Source organism: Anabrus simplex, chromosome 5, assembly GCF_040414725.1.
Source record: "Anabrus simplex isolate iqAnaSimp1 chromosome 5, ASM4041472v1, whole genome shotgun sequence".
Lineage (NCBI taxonomy): Eukaryota > Metazoa > Arthropoda > Insecta > Orthoptera > Tettigoniidae > Anabrus > Anabrus simplex.
This window is the reverse complement of record NC_090269.1, coordinates 343,717,237-343,736,308: the sequence shown is the minus strand read 5'-3', so window position 1 is coordinate 343,736,308 and position 19,072 is coordinate 343,717,237. Positions and strand designations below refer to the sequence as shown.

Below are 19,072 nucleotides of genomic sequence, written 5' to 3'. Positions count from 1 at the left end.
TGGATAAAAATCGATAGTTTTTTAGTAAAAATGTTTGGATGAATTTAGAAGTATTGTATAGGGGACTGGGTCTGTAATTGATTATTGCATGGATGGGAATGTTAGTTTTGTGAATTTTTGGGAGGGCTTTGGCAGTGGGTAGGCCTGAGTTCATGTTTATTAATTTAGTTTTTTCTTGATCTGTGAGGAGAAAGGAAGTGTTTTTTAAAGTTTGGTTGAGTAGGCGTTGGATTTTCGTGGTTGGGTCTGGACTAGGGTAGAAACCGGTACCACTTCTACTTATTATTAAATAAGAATGTAATCACTGCATTTCTTATTCTTTGGTATTGAATAGGTTGAACCTCTTTATTTATTATTTCAATTTTAACTGTGATACTTTTCAATATGGAACAATGAAATTTTTATCTTTAAATGCACAAGCTAACCAAGCTAAACAAAAAGCCTTCTCTTACATGGGCCCTAAGATCAAGATCGCTAAATTAGGAAAAGATACAGACTTCCTAAAACAATGCATTTCCTATAATCTTACCCCCAAATTTCTTCAAAGTTGTATCAGAAAAACCCATTCTTCTCCTCACATGTTAAAAACCCAAAGAATAACCAAAAAAATGTGGTTAAAAAACTAAATTCGTTTCTTATACAAGAAAAAAACATTTTTAAATAACAGATTATATGAAACACATCTCGAAATTGCTAATCTTCTCCCTAGTGCACAATGGAACCTCTTCCTAACTCAAGTAGATAATAAATTATTTCATGAATTGTCAATTAAGCAACAAACCTTGGAGGAAAAACTCAACATTCTTAAGAACAACTCTTCTTAACATAAATTCCAGATTAAGAACATTAACACACCCTCCAAAACCATTGAACAATTCCATCCTCCCATTGTAAATTTATCTAAAACAACTCTGAGTGATGATGAAAACTTAATTCTTTTGAAGGGCCTCAAACACAATTGACTCAACCTCAACACTTTCACTGTAGCCTCCAATTTAATTATTGAATCTGAAATAGCCATTAACAAAATGCCAACAGATGAACAAGATGAAATCAGATATGAAGTAAAAAGAAAAAAAAAGAACTGCCACATTCATTTCGGTTCTTCTCATTCAAATTTAACTCTTGACTTGCGCCGACTTCGACTACTTCAATCACGACCTGAATTTTTTACATTTTAAAAAATAGCGCACTGTGCATATATGTTTTCATTTGTTTCTGGTATTGCACTTCTTACTATATTTTTTCTCTTCACAATTGTTTTTTCACATTAACTGTTCCAAAAATTCTACAGGATCACAATTACTTATTCAATTATATTGAATTTTATTACATGTATCTATATATACCTACATTCCTGCAACCGAAGCAAATACTGGATCTTTAAGCTATTCTTCATTTTACGTTGGCGTTTGAAACCACATTGCCTGATGTTGAATATATCGCGCTGATCACCGGGAGCTGGCAAGTTACTTCAATTGATCTACTCATCTTCAGCTTCAGCACGACTATGGATCTTCATATGTGTTCAATTATGTTATGACTTTGTGCCTAACAGTGTACACAACCTAGCTCATTTAACCGTTCTCTGCTTTCCATAAACATTATAAGACTTTGCCTAACACTGCGTGTGCCATACTGCCGCTCAGAAAATTACGCACTGTTTGTTTTAAGTGACTTTCATTTTACTTCTTCTGAATTTTACAGTGTCTATCTCCGTCATTTTTTATATCGCCTCTTCTACTGATCTGGAGTGAACTTGATCTTTTATTTTATTTTTCCTATGCATTGTTTTTCATGTTTTAATCGGCTGATGATGACCTGGACTAGGGTCGAAACCGGTACCACTTCTACTTATTATTAAATAAGAATGTAATCACTGCATTTCTTATTCTTAGGTATTGAATAGGTTGAACCTCTTTATTTATTATTTCAATTTTAACTGTGATACTTTTCAATGTGGAACAATGAAATTTTTATCTTTAGACAGGTCAATCGCAACGCAGTCCATTTGACCTCCTGAATCCAAGATATCTGCTATATCTTGCTGGAATCCTACAAGTTGAGCTTCAGTGGAATAACCTTTCCCAAACCCAAACTGCCTTCACAAAGCTTACATGCAATGCATGTCAAACTTACTGGCCTGTCAATTTCAGCTTTATGTCTATCAGCCTTTCCTTTATACACAGGGGCTACTATAGCAACTCTCCATTCATTTGGTATAGCTCCTTCAACCAAACAATAATCAAATAAATATTTCAGATATGGTACTATATCCCAACCCATTGCCTTTAGTATATCCCCAGAAATCTTATCAATTTCAGCTGCTTTTCTAGTTTTCAAATTTTGTATCTTACTGTAAATGTCATTGTTATCATAGGTAAATTTTAATACTTCTTTAGTATTTCTCACCTTCCCTATCTGGTGCTGTAGAATGATATCATGGCTTAGCAGGAGGCAATGAGAAATTTTCACTTTTATGCCATGATTTATATAAATATCTATGTACTTCCCATCTCCAACAATGGTAGGTGGCATCTACCTTTCATAGGATACAGAGTGTTATTGTAGAGGATAGTGTTGTATGTGGTGTGTGAGTTGCATGGATATTGGGGACAGCAAGAACACCCAGTCCCTGGGCCGAGGGAATTAACCATTTAAGATTTAAATCTCCAACCCAGCCGGGATTCAAACCCGGGACTTTCTGAACCAAAGAGCACTATGCTGACCATTCAGCCAAGGAGCCGGACAATGAGAAATAACATTACCGTAGGCATTCACTCGCTGGCAAATACAAGCCTCATACATAATACGCCACCATATCTGCTAATCAGAAGCTACATCCTCCCAGTTGTCAAAGTCAATCCAGCACTTCTTCGTATCAAACTTCAGAATGTTCTTGTATCACTTTTGCTGTCTTCCTGGATTATCTTGTCCATTCTTCAATTGACATATGAGAAATATACAGAAGTGTTGTAAAAATTAAAAAAATATGATCAATGGTGAGGCCACAACTTAAAACTACTGTATATGAGAGACTTTTGGTACAAAATGTACTTAATAAATTTTAATAATATATGAGAGCCTTATCAAGTGATTTCAAAGACCTTCCAAGAGGATCTCGATTTGTCATGGGGAATCTGTGTTCTATAATAGAAGGAAAAAATCAACAGATATCTGCAGGGTGAGGATCCCAGTTCACTACTGAAAGGGAGTTGAAGCAGACCATGATGAGGAGGTATAAGATTGTATACACTAAAATAGACTAGTAAGATATAATAGTGCAAGTATTTCTTACCTGACAACAGAGTTGAGTTTCTTTCCAATGCCCAGTTCAGTCAAGCAGTGAAGACAGTTTTCACAAGGATCCCCTGCACCTACAGGGAAAAATACCTAGAAAAGGAATATTATACAATTACCATGAGTGAAAGATCAATAAGAGTACCTTTTATAAATGAAGCATCATATAATTCATCTATACATGATCAGAAGTTCCTTTTAAGTCCTTAAGCTCCAGCCATTATGTGATGTAATAATAAATAATGTTATTAGATTTACGTCCCACTAACTACTTTTTAAGGTCTTTGGAGACGCCGAGGTGCCATAATTTAGTCCCGCAGGAGTTCTTTAACGTGCCAGTAAATCTACCGACACGGGGCTGTCGTATTTGAGCACCTTCAAATACCACCGGACTGAGCCAGGATCGAACCTGCCAAGTTGGGGTTAGAAGGCCAGCGCCTTAACCGTCTGAGCCACTCAGCCCGGCTTATGTGATGTACACCACCAACAACTTCATTAACTTCATGCAAGCTACTTTAGGTTTTTCTTTTACCACTTGTGAGCCAAAAGCCAGTATTTAAATAAAAAAAAAATAGGTCTACTATATACTGAAAATACATTTTCTGTGTGTTACCCTGTTTACAACCTGACATCCCCTATACCGAAAAAATGAAGTGCTTTTAGTACACAAAACCAAAGTGTATTCTGGTTGAGATCCCTCAGAAATTGGACTCATCCACTTGCCAGTTTTTACTAAAAAAGGGAAAAAAAGTTTAAAAATAGAAGAAAAGGCAGAATGTCAATACTAGATTCAACAGATGGGTATGTTTCATTACAGTAAGGGCACAAGTTGATTAGACACTTATATCATGTCAGTTGTGACAGCTACAGCACCATCTAATAAGAGAATTATTTCTCTTGAATTCAACCTTGAACACATTTGCAAAACTACTATCCTATCATGATGCTAGCACATGGATCTGACCTTTAGGCTTTCCCATCCCTGCCTGACTATCATCGACACTTATTTTGTCCAAACCACAACCTCCTTTCAAACTAACATTCTGCTAATTACTGTTGAGATTTGTGTGTTATGCATATGATTTATTGTTTTGACTTCATGCCACACGAGTATTCTGAATTTGTAACATAATGTTGAGTACAAGTTTTATTTTGTGTGTGTAATATTTGTGTCATCAGTCCACAGTATTGTTTGGTACAGCTCTCCATGCTAACATATCCTAAGCTAGCCATTTCATCTCATTTGTTTAAGATTAATTGGTTTGATCATGTGTAATTTGATTCACAATGAAACAGAGTGAACTCAATTATTTCTTTAAAACAAATCTTTCTGTCAGTACAATGTAGCCCAATGATGCTCAGACTGCAACATCTATTGCTAGAGATGCAAGTGGCAGGCCTGGTATGGAAACTGAAACAAAAAATTCAAAGAACAAGGTTGAATATCTTGCCTGGTTAGCGTATGATTCCCACCACATAAAATGTACAGTACTACATGTGCTAAATATCCATAAAATAATGACTGAAAATGGGCAGGGAGATTTTTTGATACCTTGAAAAAGTAAACTTTTGTGTTTAATGGTAAAAGTCAAGTACAATTGGACAATCTAATGTGGTCTGAAGTAGAGTAAGAACCAACAATGCTCCACTTGCCACATATATTAAGGAAATAGTCTTCAGTGCTTCAGTATTTTGATAGGCAGTTTAATGGACTGAAGTGCTAAAGAACATATGATTGTTTATGCTCATTATGTGTCTGACCGGGAGATAATTGGTTGACTTTTTAAGCCTTGTGCCTCTCAAGAACAGTAGGGCCAAGTCGTGTTTTGCTGCTGTTACTAGGCTACTGGATTTCTTAGGGCTTGATTCGAGAAGAGAAAAGAGTAGGTTAGTTAAGGAACCGATGAGACATCATCTAAGACTGGCTCTGAGTTGGGTTTTGTAGTGCTTTTGAAAGTAGAAGCTTTACATTTAATTGGCATTCACCGTGCTGCACATTGCCTACAGTTGGCCATCCTTAATTATGCTAATTTTGTTCTTTACCTGAAAAACTTGAAATAACTCTGAAAAACATATTCATATTTTACAAAAGATTACCAAAATGCCTCCATAATCACAAAAACACGGCACAACATTTTAGAAAGTTAGATAGTACAACTCCAAAAATAATCTGACACTTGGAGAGATTTACATCATGATCTTGTATCTCTTGTTGTCTATCTTCATGATATGAAGAATAAGAAAGATAGAGAAGTAGCGGCTATGTAGGCAGCAAGATTGGAAGGCTATATGAAAATTCTTTCATCATACAAGTTTGTAATAACATTACATTTTTTATTGACCTGTACAAGAAACCAGGGGCTGCCAAAAGGAAGTGGTAAAGACATGCTCGATTCACCTGGAAGGATGTGGGTTTGATTCCCTGACAGGAAGTTGAATTACTTTTTAATGAGATTTCCACTTCTGGAGTGGCACCTTGCCCTCAGATATACTTAGCTTGCACCAAAAGTGAATAGCAGGTTAATTCTTGGGAGCAAAGGCAGCCTGCATAGCACAAAGCACTCTATCCCACTTAGTGCTGAGGTTACGGAAACTGGGTACCTTTACCTTCCACTCGTCCAAGGGCCTTCATAGTCTGTATAGATATGTTTTTTGTATGAGAAACTACAGCTATTCTGTAAGGTTCTACAGTTGAAAGAACTACTGTCATTACAAGTACTAATGTCAATGATGACAAATGTGAAAATGATAGAGTTGTTGCTTTCCTCTGAAGGATCCAGCATGAAAGAATTCCTTTCTGACACCATAGACTCACAGAAATGGAATTGCTTGAAACACAAAGGTGACCAAGGGTATCCTCGCAAACAAGCCTTAAGGACAGGAAGAATACAAATCAATACATAACAAGTTGAGGAGAAGCACAGTTTACTTCTTGAAATGGCGGATGGCTTTTAGTGCCGAGAGTGTCCGAGGACAAGTTTGGCTCACCAGGTGCAAGTCTTTTGGATCGATGCCACTTTCCTCTGAAGGATCCAGCATGAAAGAATTCCTTTCTGACACCACAGACTCACAGAAATGGAATTGCGTGAAACACAAGGGTGACCAAGGGCGTCCTCGCAAACAAGCCTTAAGGAGAGGAAGAATATCAATCAATACATAACAAGTTGAGGAGAAGCACAGTTCACTTCTTGAAATGAAATGGTGTATGGCTTTTAGTGCCGGGAGTGTCCGAGGACAAGTTCGGCTCGCCACCAAATATCTTCAAAGAGATAAAGATAACTATTAAAAACTGCATTAAAATATGCTTAATAAAAAGGAATCAGAGACTTTTCCTAGACATCACTACACAAGGAAATGTCATGTAGCAGGGAGTAAATGGATCATCCTAAGAAGACTTCAGCATTGGTATAGTCATAGACAATGGTAATTCTCATCAGGACTCCATTATGTCAGTGGCCACAAGGGCAAACAAAATCCATCTAGGCAAGGCATGAGGTGGTGGTGTACGACTGCAAAGTAATTTTTCATTTACTTTTTTAAGAAGCTTTATATAATCTTCAACTAGATAAAGGGAGTAAAATGGAAACTGACAAATTAAATAATAGAGCGATATAATACATTTTGGTTTATGCTGGACAATAAATAAAATTATTTTAATACATCCAATGGACTTCTGACAAATGAGAAATATTAATGGTTTTTGAGGGCCACGGTAGGTCTTTGTGAGGAGGTAACAGCCTCAAGTAGTTTCAAAGGTAAGTTGTCATTGGTTAATTTAGTCTTCAACTTGATAATGGGACTAGAAGAATGCAAACAGGCCTAATAAATAATGAATTTGGTTATGCAAAACGATAAACAAAATATTTTTGACTCCCCCTCTACCAGATTTCTGGTGAATGAGAAATACAGACAGTTTTTGAAGGCTGGGGTAGGTCTTTGAGAGGAGGTAATAGCCTCAAATAGTTTTAAAGGAAAAGTTACTATTGGTTAATTCATAGAAAACAGAGAAATAAATCATTTAATTCCAGCCATTTAAGGAATTGCTGGGACTGTGCTCATTCTCAGTTACATCAATAAGGTTATACTAATATGTTTTGGACATGTTCTTCATTCTTTCACGCATGTTTCTTTTCATATCTGGAAGGCTCCCTATACACTAATTCCTTTTTTTATAACTAAGCAATATTCACCAACATAGAAGACTCCCCTGTTATTGCTGTTTACTTATCTTTACAGTTGGGTGAATTATCTATAGGCTAGAAGTCTGCATAAAACACCAATTCACAAGTCTGGTGGCAAGCGTGATATTAAGAATCAGAAATACCAATACTTCCTGAATATATTGTAATAGATTTTCTAACATCTTGTCCTGAAACTTTATTACTTACTCTAGGTCTAATAATATTGCCTTGTGTGATCCCCCTTTTAATCATTACAGGATCACAGAATGCTATAATTCTCTAATTCTCAGAGTTCTGTTTTCCAGAAATTAATTTAATTAGAAAAATCCATCTGACTCCTTGGCTGAATGGTTAGCGTTGCGGCCTTCGGTTCAGAGGGTCACGGGTTCAATTCCCGGCTGGGTCAGGGATTTTAATTGCCTTTGATTAATTCCTCTGGCCCAAGGACTGGGTGTTTATGTTTGTCCCACCACTTTTCTCTTCATATTCAGACAACACACTACACTACCAACCACCACAGAGATACGCAATAGTGATTACATCCTTCTATATAGGGTTGGCGTTAGGAAGGGCATCCAGCCATAAAACAGGGTCAAATTTAATGTACGACAGAGTTCGCACCCTCGACCCCACCAGTGTGGGAAAAGCGGTAGACTTTAATTAGAGAAATCCAACCAAGATTTATCGCAGGATGTTCAATTGAGACAAACTTAATAGTGCAGGAAAACTTCATAAATAATTTCTTAAAGCAGAAGAATCAAGTTGATAGTATCTACACTAACAATAGGAGAGCCTTTGATACTGTTAACTACTAGCTACTAATAAGCAAACATGAGTTTCTTTGTATTTATTAGAGTTCAGGAAAGGTATCAGTGATGAACCAGAATGAGCCACTGCAAGGATACTGCTGAGAGGGATGAGCATACCCTGGATGCTGCTCAGACTGTTCTCTGTGCATTATGGAAGGATGTGCAGTGGTCATGGATCGGTATGGCTCCCCAATGTTTCTGCTAACTTGTGGAATTTGTCATGCTGCATCACTGCCATCATCAGGGTGGAAAAGGGGTGCTATATTCTACTAGCTAAGTATCTCTAATTCAATTGCTCATCAGTGTGTGTGTGTGTGTGTGTGTGTGTGTGTGTGCGTGTGTGTGTGTGTGTGTGTGTGTGTGTGTGTGTGTGTGTGTGTGTGTGTGTGTGTGTGTGTGTGTGTGTGTGTGTGTGTGTGTGTGTGTGTGTGTGTGTATTCAAGTGGGGAAAAAATATTCAAACACCATGAAACTAGAAAACAGCTAATGAGGGAACTGAATAGAGTGAAAAAGGAAGCAAAAGAGAATTATATGAATGGCATACTTCAAGAAGGTAATGACCACAAAGGGAAATGGAAAAAGATGTATTCATATATCAGGAATCAAAAAGGAAAAGGAATCCAAATTTCTACAATGGTGGGAGAAGGGGGTGAACACTATTTAACAGATACTGAGAAAGCAAACCTATTTAGTAGGGAATTTAGAGATTCAGTAGATGATTGTCAAGAGTTGGAAACCGAAACAGAAGATAGAGAGGGAGAGAGACAGAGGGAAACAAGAAGCTTCTCATTCACAAATGAAGATATTTTCAGAGAAATCCAACTGCTTCAGCAAGGAAAAGCAGCAGGAAGTGATCAAATTACTGGCGAGGTATTAAAGACAATGGGGTGGTACATAGTGTCTTATTTAAAATTTCTCTTTGACTATGTCATAAATAATAGTGTAATACCAAAGGAATGGAAGGAATCTATAATAATACCAATTTATAAAGAAAAGGGTGATAAAAGGAAACCAGAGAACTGCAGACCAATCAGTCTGACCAGTATAGTTTGTAAAATACTGGAGAGTTTAATATCAAAGTACATCAGAGGGATATGTGATGATAAAAATTGGTTCATGAGAAGCCAGTATGGATTTAGAAAGAAATTTTCTTGTGAGGCACAACTGGTGGGATTTCAGCAGGACATATCAGATCAATTGGATTCAGGAGGTCAGTTAGATTGCATAGCCATAGATCTTTCCAAAGCCTTTGATAGAGTGGAACATGGAATATTATTAAAGAAATTGGAGGGAATAGGATTGGACGTAAGGGTTACACGTTGGATAAAAACATTTCTAAATTCAAGCGTTCAGAAAGTCAAAGTAGGAAATAATGTATCTCAGGAAGAGAAAGTTTGGAAGGGAATTGCACAGGGTAGTATAATCGGTCCGTTACTTTTCTTAATATACGCAAATGATTTAGGGAACAATATAACATCAAAAGATTGTATGCAGATGACATAATTGTTTATAGGGAAATAAACAACATTGAGGATTGTTCAGAATTGCAAAGGAACCTTGAAAGTATCCAACAATGGGTTGAAGAAAATAATATGAAGGTTAATGGAGGCAAATCAACTGTAACAACTTTTACAAACAGGAGCTTTAAAACTGAATTTGAATATACTTTGGATGAGGTAGTTATCCCAAAAGATGGCAAGTGCAAATACTTAGGTGTGAGATTTGAAAGTAATTTGCACTGGAAGGGTCATGTTGATGATATTGTTGGGAAAACATACAGATCGTTACATGTCATAATGAGGCTACTTAAAGGATGCAACAAAGAATTAAAAGAAAAACTTACCTTAGTATGATTCGTCCATTATTGGAATATGCAAACAGTGTTTGGGATCCTCACCAAGAATACCTAATAAAAGAAATAGATAGTGTGCAGAGGAAAGCAGCAAGATTTGTAACAGGGGATTTCAGGAGAAACAGTAGTGTATCAGAAATGTCAAAGGAACTTGGGTGGGACTCTTTAAGTAAGAGAAGGGAGAAAACTAGACTTATAGAATTATATAGAGCCTATACAGGAGAAGAAGCATGGGGAGATATCCGTGAGAGGCTTTAGTTGGAAAATAATTATATCGGCAGGACTGACCACAAATATAAAATTAGAAGGAATTTTAGCAGAAGCAATTGGGGTAAATTTTCATTCATTGGGAATGGTGTGAAGGAGTGGAACAGTTTACCAGGGGTAGTGTTTGATCCTTTTCCAAAATCTGTACAGATATTCAAGAAGAGAATAAACAGCAACAGAGAAAATAAATGAAGTGTTAGAGGGCATTCGACCAGTGCAGGTTATTGTAAATAAAGAAATGTGTGTGAATAAATTAATTCCATCCCCTGGTCTAAGGAGTTTGGACAGCCAAAGTAGGGGACTGCCTGTAGGGGTGAAGTACAGTGGGGACTTCGAGGGCCCTGGGACCGCTACGGTAGCTGTGAAGGCACTTCAGGAACTCTGAGAAGTGGCTGCAAAAGGGGCTCTGGTTAAGACGCAGCAGGTCGTTATGCTACTTAGGATCCAGAACGGGTAAAATAAAAAAAGTAAATAAATACACTGACTGACAGAGCAAATGCAACACCAAGAAGGAGTGGTTCGAAAGGGATGAAAGTTGGGGAAAAAACAGAGACGGCACGGACGAATAATTGATGTTTATTTCAAACCGATATGCAGGTTACACAATGCGCACGGCATCGACTCAGTAGGATGTAGGACCACCGCGAGCGGCGATGTGCGCAGAAACACGTCGAGGTACAAAGTCAATAAGAGTGCGGATGGTGTCCTGAGGGATGGTTCTCCATTCTCTGTCAACCACTTGCCACAGTTGGTCGTTCGTACGAGACTGGGGCAGAGTTTGCAAACGGCGTCCAATGAGATCCCACACGTGTTCGATTGGTGAGAGATCCGGAGAGTACGCTGGCCACGGAAGCATCTGTACACCTCGTAGAGCCTGTTGGGAGATGCGAGCAGTGTGTGGGCGGGCATTATCCTGCTGAAACAGAGCATTGGGCAGCCCCTGAAGGTACGGGAGTGCCACCGGCCGCAGCACATGCTGCACGTAGCGGTGGGCATTTAACGTGCCTTGAATACGCACTAGAGGTGACGTGGAATCATACACAATAGCGCCCCAAACCATGATGCCGCGTTGTCTAGCGGTAGGGCGCTCCACAGTTACTGCCAGATTTGACCTTTCTCCACGCCGACGCCACACTCGTCTGCGGTGACTATCACTGACAGAACAGAAGCGTGACTCATCGGAGAACACGACGTTCCGCCATTCCCTCATCCAAGTCGCTCTAGCCCGGCACCATGCCAGGCGTGCATGTCTATGCTGTGGAGTCAATGGTAGTCTTCTGAGCGGACGCCGGGAGTGCAGGCCTCCTTCAACCAATCGACGGGAAATTGTTCTGGTCGATATTGGAACAGCCAGGGTGTCTTGCTCATGCTGAAGAATGGCGGTTGATGTGGCGTGCGGGGCTGCCACCGCTTGGCGGCGGATGCGCCGATCCTCGCGTGCTGACGTCACTCGGGCTGCGCCTGGACCCCTCGCACGTACCACATGTCCCTGCGCCAACCATCTTCGCCACAGGCGCTGCACCGTGGACACATCCCTATGGGTGTCGGCTGCAATCTGACGAAGCGACCAACCTGCCCTTCTAAGCCCGATCACCATACCCCTCGTAAAGTCGTCTGTCTGCTGGAAATGCCTCCGTTGATGACGGCCTGGCATTCTTAGCTATACACGTTGTACCGTTTTCATCGTCCTAATGTCGGAATGAAGGTCGTCATACGAAGTTATAAGTTTGCCATGCACGGTAATGATCGCGAATATTACGTAATTGGGCCATACGTCACAAAGGAATGCATATATTAAGTAAATTAGGCCGTGATTTCGAAGAGTATACATTTTACGAGCGTGTATATATTCAAGAAGGCCGTGCACGTGACGGCAAAGATATTTATTTGATGAATTAAAGATGCCTAGATCACGGACCGAGACGGAAAATTGTCAAGGATCCATGCGGCCGTGATAAAATAATAGAAGGTTTTTCAATATTGTTAAAACAAGATCAAGAAGCTGAACAATAAAAAAATCCGCAACGTAAAATCGAAATAAATTTATCCTCAAGAAATATAGCCAGTCTTCGTGTGAATAGAAAGGAGATATTATACAAGTTACCGAGTGGAGAACTCGTGAAGTGAGAGAATAAATTGGAAAACAGACATTCACAAAGGAATATCGTGAAGAGAGTTAGGAAATACCCTAACAGTAGTCGAAGTGGATATTCAAGTCCGTACAAGCAACCAAGTTAAATATTACGAAGTATAAATTGATGAGCCGAACAGAAAAGAGAATATTTACAGAAATAACTTGCAATAATTTAACTGTCAAATTGCTACTAAAGATTAATATTGAAGTATTGTTTTAAAAACCTGACATTAATTACAAGCCTGATATTTATTCCTGAGAGTATGGATATGAAACTAATTCATGGTTTGGAAATGTTTCTTTCTGTTATGATTGACTGCAACATCATGATGCAAGGCTAAACTGGATATGGAGCCGGCTGTCTGACGGATACCGCCCAGCTGTAACTGCTATTCCGAGTCCCGAGTCACAACCTGATGGTGACGTAGCAGAGGATGAAGCTGTACGACGCAATCCCTAGATGACAACATCCAGTCCGAAGCCGATCATCTAACGTCAGTGATCACAAGATAAGTTCCAAAGAGATATTTTATTTTCTTGAAATTGATATGTAGTAAATTTGTAATGATATTATAGTGTATATTTGGTACGTTGTTTAACCTAGTTCTTCGTGATAAAATCACAGACGTTGTTATCTTCGAAATGAAATTGTCCATGGTGAGCTATTATTACTAACAGGGGAATAGGTACTTCTTCCAGATTCTACAATCTATGCCATAATATAGGAATGCGTAAAACTAAACCAGGAGAGTTTTGGAATGTAATTTCTAACCAGTATGGGATAAAAACTTCGTATTTAAAGTGACGTAACCTTAAATATATTCTTGAAGAAGATAGTTGGTTTACGAATAACCTGAATGTGTTTACCGATACGACGCAATGAAATGTGAGTAGATATTAACTTATTTGATTTATATATGCATTTCATTTTTAAGCTAGCGTGTTTACGCGTATGATATATGAATTTTAACCCAAAAGAGTACCATTGTAGTAAAGTAATGTGATGTTGGAATGATTTGCCGTCATGTTGGTGATGATATATGTTTACAGAGAGAATTTATGATTTGAATGCCATGTTTATGTGCAAATGTGAATAATTATTCGTCGTGATATGTTTATGAGATTGAATTATATGATATGATGGTAATTAATCGTAGTAGACGGAGAGATAGATATATTTATGAGTAATTTTGGCGGTAAATACGACGTAATATGGGCCGATGGTGATGATTACCATTTGCGGCAGAATAATAAAATGGTTATGAGTGGTATATAGGGTTAATGGTACACGCGTACGATGTAATACACCGCATATTTCGTATATTTAGGTTACCATACACTGTCTTCGGAAGAAATATCCAAATAGGAAATAAATGAAGGGAAACTTGTCGTCTTCATAGTTAATTTATACCAACGTTGTACTAAATATTACTGGAAGTTTGTTGTCAAGAATGAATTTGATTCAAATAATAATCCCATAATTTAAAATCTTTACCGCAATTACATATAAGAGTTAACCAAATGCATTCCTACGGAATCAGTGATACCTGATTAATTAATGCTAAACCCTAAAACATGTTTGGTACAATTTCTATTAGAAATACAATGATAATTAAACTTTGAACGATACCTACATTTATTTAAGATGTTATTTGAATATTTTAATCTAATGATACTTTCGAGGAGACCAATATTTTTCAATTTAAGAACAAAATATATATGAAATAGCCATTTTTGGGCCAAAATAATTTGGAACTTACTTGTGATTACTAACGTTAAGACGCCGAAAAGAGTGAATAATGAAATAATGTTGAAATGATAATGACGAAAATAAGCATTTTTTTAAATCATTTTTCTTTATTATTTTTTTAATTATCAGTTGATTATGTATAAAAGTAACAAGAACTGGTGGACTTAAACTAAATAATGTTATTAAGAAATTTAATTAGGATTAGGGACTCAGACTTATTTTTCAACCAAAAAATTTCTTTATTATAGAAGAAGAAGATAATTGATAATGATAAATATTATTTTCTTTTGTGATTCCGGAATCAAGAAATAAAATATAGATTTTCTAATTTAGAGGTTATTATTTTAGGAGATAGGCTGATATTATTAAGATTTAGGTAATTTTTGAATTAATCCATTAAAAAAATTTTTTTCACTTATATTCGGATGACTGGACTTGGAAAACATAATAATGATTTTGGATGATGAATGGTACCGAGAATAATTTGTTGATATGGAAATGTGGTGCTTCAGTTGACCTCACGTTAATATAGTATTTTTCGAAAAAATAATTTAATTATCCCTGAGAGGTGTCACGAGGCAAAGTAAGGATTACCACATCATATATTCTGATGGGAGAATTCTAAGTTACGATTTCGCTAGAATTTTATGAGGCGATAACTGCGTATTTGATGAATATTTAAAGCGAACTTAGCCAACGACACTTTGCATCAAATTTATTATGCATTCATCCATTAAATGAACTATTAGAGTGATGGGAGATTGAGGGGATAATAGCCGGAGCAATCGTTACCCAAGTTAATGTTCATATTAAAAATGATCGTCGAATATGGTGCAAGGATGAAACCACCCCTCAGGATGGTGCACATTAAAAATGGCGCCCAACTTCGGGGCAAAACTGAGGACACCCAGGCCATATTAAAAATGACGTGTAATTTCGTAGCAAAACTGAGGATACCATTTATGGCGCATATTAAAAATAAAATAACGCCAAACGTTGGAACAAAAAAATTGAGGATACTCAGAGGTAGTGACAAGGTAATTGCAGGATACAGTAAATTGATGCCCAGTAATAAAGTAAGATTGAAGATACCTTAGCCCAAATGTTGAGTTGGCAATTCGCCGTTGAAACATGATTGAGGATACTCGATATGGGAGTATGGGAGAAAATAATGAAGGAGGATGGCTGAGAAAGATAATAAACAGCAGTGAAGTGAAAAATAGATGATTATCTGAGACCGGATATTTTCAGAGGATACCAAGAAGGAAAGAAGGAGTTGAGAGAAAGATAAACAATCCAAGGATATGGAAGAAAGGCGGAAGAAGAGATGGATAAAAATTATTAAAATAGATTGCATTAATAATTTAAATAATTAATTGGTTAAGATAATTTATAATATTGTTTTCAATCATTATATTGTATTATGTTTAGATAGCAATAGATAATAGGGTAGTAATGTGAAAAAAAATGCTTATTTTCAATATTTTGGATGACTGGGATGGTAGGACGGCTGATTAGCGGGGGAAGTCAGATAGTCGGTTTTCCATATTGATTGAGCAATTGATATAATCTTTAGTGAATTTAAGTCATAATTTAGAGAATTTGGAATTTTAAGAAGGTTGGATAATAGTAAATGCAAATATGACGAGTTTGAACCAACTTCGTTTACAATTAGAGGAATATCAGAAGGAGCAGGGAGAGAAACTGCAAGGACAGGATGAGGAGATAAATAGAATGATAGAGGATGCAGAAAAGGCAAAAAGAGAAAAGGAACAGAAATTTAAGGAGAAGGATGAGCAGATAAACCAGATAACCGAAAAGTTAGACAAGACAAAAGACGAACAGAAGGGAATAATGGAAATGTTAAAGGAAATGATGGTGGAGATGAGAAATATGAAAGAAGAGCAAAAAGAACATAATCATAAACAAGAGAAACAGCAAGAAATGATGAGGAAACAAGAAGAGAAACAGCAAGAAATGATGAGGAAACAAGAAGAAAAACAGCAAGAAATGATGAGGAAGCAAGAAGTGAGACAGAAAGAGCAATTGGAAGAAATATTTGGAAGATTTCGAGAAGAATACCGACAGAAACAAGAAGAGTGTAATCAGAAACAAGAGGAATACCAAATAAAACAAGAAGAAAGGCATCGAAGCCAGATTGAGGAGATGAGAAGGATGGAGAAGAGGCAAGAGGAGATGATTAGAACAGGAATTGGCAAGATTGAAGAAGAAGTTTCCCAGATGAAAAACGGGATAAGCGAACTTCGAACTGAAATAATGGAAAAGATGGAGGATAAGAACAAAGAGATCCATAATGAAATGGATAAAATTAGAGGAGAATTAGCCGAAAATAGAAATTATATCCAGGAATTGAAAGAGGATGAAATTAAGAAGCTAACGGAAAACATGGAGTCGATGAGGGTAGATTCCCAAGAAAAATGGAATCAATATGAAGAGAAGTTAAAAGACATAAATGAGAACGTAATAACAGCAAATAAAACGCTGGGAGATAATTTTATATTAGCACGTGACCATATTGGAGATGAGATGAAAATTTTAAATGAAGAAATGAAGAAGAACAAAAATGAAACGGAGAAGAGAATGATTAGAACGGAGCAGGGAATTGACGAGATGAAGAAAGAAATTCAGAATATAAGGGGTGAAATTCAAACTACAAAATTAGAGATGTCAAAACAATTGAATGAACAGAGAATCGTAGATATAAATATAAATGACAGGGAAGGAACACCGACAATTTCGGGCGAAACTGATCAGAGCAGTAAGGACGTTATAGTTGGAAATATTGGAAATGGAATCCCAGCCATTATAAATATTGTAAAAACGTACGATGACAGGCCCAAAAATTTTAGTAATACTGCGGCAATGTCACCAAAGAGGTTCTTGCGAGAAATGGAGGAATATTTTAAAGAAAATAGAATACCTGACGAAAAGAAACTTAGGATAGTAGAAAAACACTTAGATGCAAATCCGAATTTGTGGTATCAGGCATTTAAGTACACTTTCCACGATTACGATGAGTTCAAGGTCGCATTTCTCAAACGATTTTGGAATCCGGAGATTCAACAAAACCTTAGATTGGAGTTGTATTCAAAAAGATATTCGTCGGTAGGACCAACGAGATTTAGTGACTACTTCTCGTACCAGTTTCATAGGTTCCAGGACCTAGATTCTGCACCCAGCGAATTAGAGGCGATAAAGACAATTCAAAAGCAGTTTCCTCCAGAAACTCAAAGATTATTAGCTGCTGCAAATGTGACTTCCGCAATCGAAATGGAAAGCATTTTAAGGCAGCTGGATATGACGTCGAGTCATCCGACAGCAAGAATCCATAGGAATACAAACAATCAAGAAGAAGTGAACGTAATAAATTGGGAAAGTACTCAGAAGAAATCGGTATCCGAGAAAAGAGAAAACGATAGAAGCTCAAGGAAGAGAGAACTTAGTGATGATGATGAGAGGACAGGTGATCGAAACCGATGCAGATGCAGGCAGAATGGGCATGATAGTGGAAGGCAGAATGAAGAGAGACGATTTTTGCCATATCATCGACAGCCTAGCCGATTTAGAAATGAAAGAGAAAGAGGAAGTTACAGACAGAGGCCAATGTATCATGGAGCACCGATGAACAGGTACAATAATAGGGAGAATAGGAACAGACAGTATATACAGGAATTGAGAAAAGAAACTAGAGAAAAGAAAAGATGGGAAGAAGCGATCAGGGATCGAGATATCAACGGAGACATAGAGGGAGCCGAGAGTCTAGAGCTTCAGGAATACAAAAGAAAAGATAGAGAAGGGCAAAAACTGAATCCAGAAGCTCAATCGTATCAGACAGACTCTCAGAGTAAAACAAACGCCAATTTCGATGTAGAGAGTAAGGAAGATGATATTTTTGAAAAATTGGGCAACAAAATTAAGAGTTGGTATGTACTACAAATTGAGGCTTGGGATATCGATCCGGATGAATTACTAGATGAGACACAAGAAATTCACAAAGAAAATAAATCGTACTTACCCATTATTACTGCACGAATAAATGGCCTGAAAACACATTGTTTGGTTGATTCAGGAGCAAGTATAAGTGTTATATCGAAGGCGTTATTTGTTGAGGTAAATCAAGAAGGAAAGTTGCCAATTATACCAGTTGCACAAATGAAAATAAGAGGGATTATACCAGATAAATCTGTTGAATGTAAAATACAAACTTATTTAAATGTCAGGATTGGTAGATTTATATTTGAACACCCATTCATAATTATGAACAAAATTAAGTACAATGTGATTCTTGGGGTGGATTTTATAGTAACAACGGAGATGATAATAGACTTGAAAAATCAGGAGATAAGATTCCCAATCGTTAAGGAAAGTGGAAAAATAATCAAGGAAAGGATAGAGTTAGAGGGAAAGGCAGAAAACACGGAGCATATGAAATTTGAAGCTATTGAAACTGAAAAGTTAATGGAAGAGGAAATACCGTTAAATGAGACTGAGGAAATGGAAGAAATTATACATAGCTTGGAGAAGATATTGATAAAAGATGAAGAAAAAGAAGAGTCAGACATTTGGAGAAAGATCGCAGAAACGAAATTGAGTCCTAAAGAGAAACAGAAATTATATTCGATAATAGAAAAGTATTCAGGAATATTTAAGGATAAACCGGGAAAGATTCCGAATTTTAAATATAAAATCATCGTAAATGACTGGACACCATACAAAGGAAGGTTATATGACGTACCTGAAAAATATTTCCAGGAAGTA

The 19,072-nt window shown here is 37.1% G+C and overlaps 1 protein-coding gene across 1 annotated transcript in view; it reads right to left on the bottom strand.

Moving 5' to 3' along the window:
* Positions 1–19,072, bottom strand: part of LOC136874525 (uncharacterized) — a 256,905-nt gene that overhangs the window by 165,269 nt on the left and 72,564 nt on the right. Inside the window, exon 3 of the mRNA XM_067148162.2 lies at positions 3,299–3,393. Coding sequence (XP_067004263.2) covers positions 3,299–3,393 — 95 coding nt within the window. The remainder of the gene's footprint in view (positions 1–3,298; positions 3,394–19,072) is intronic.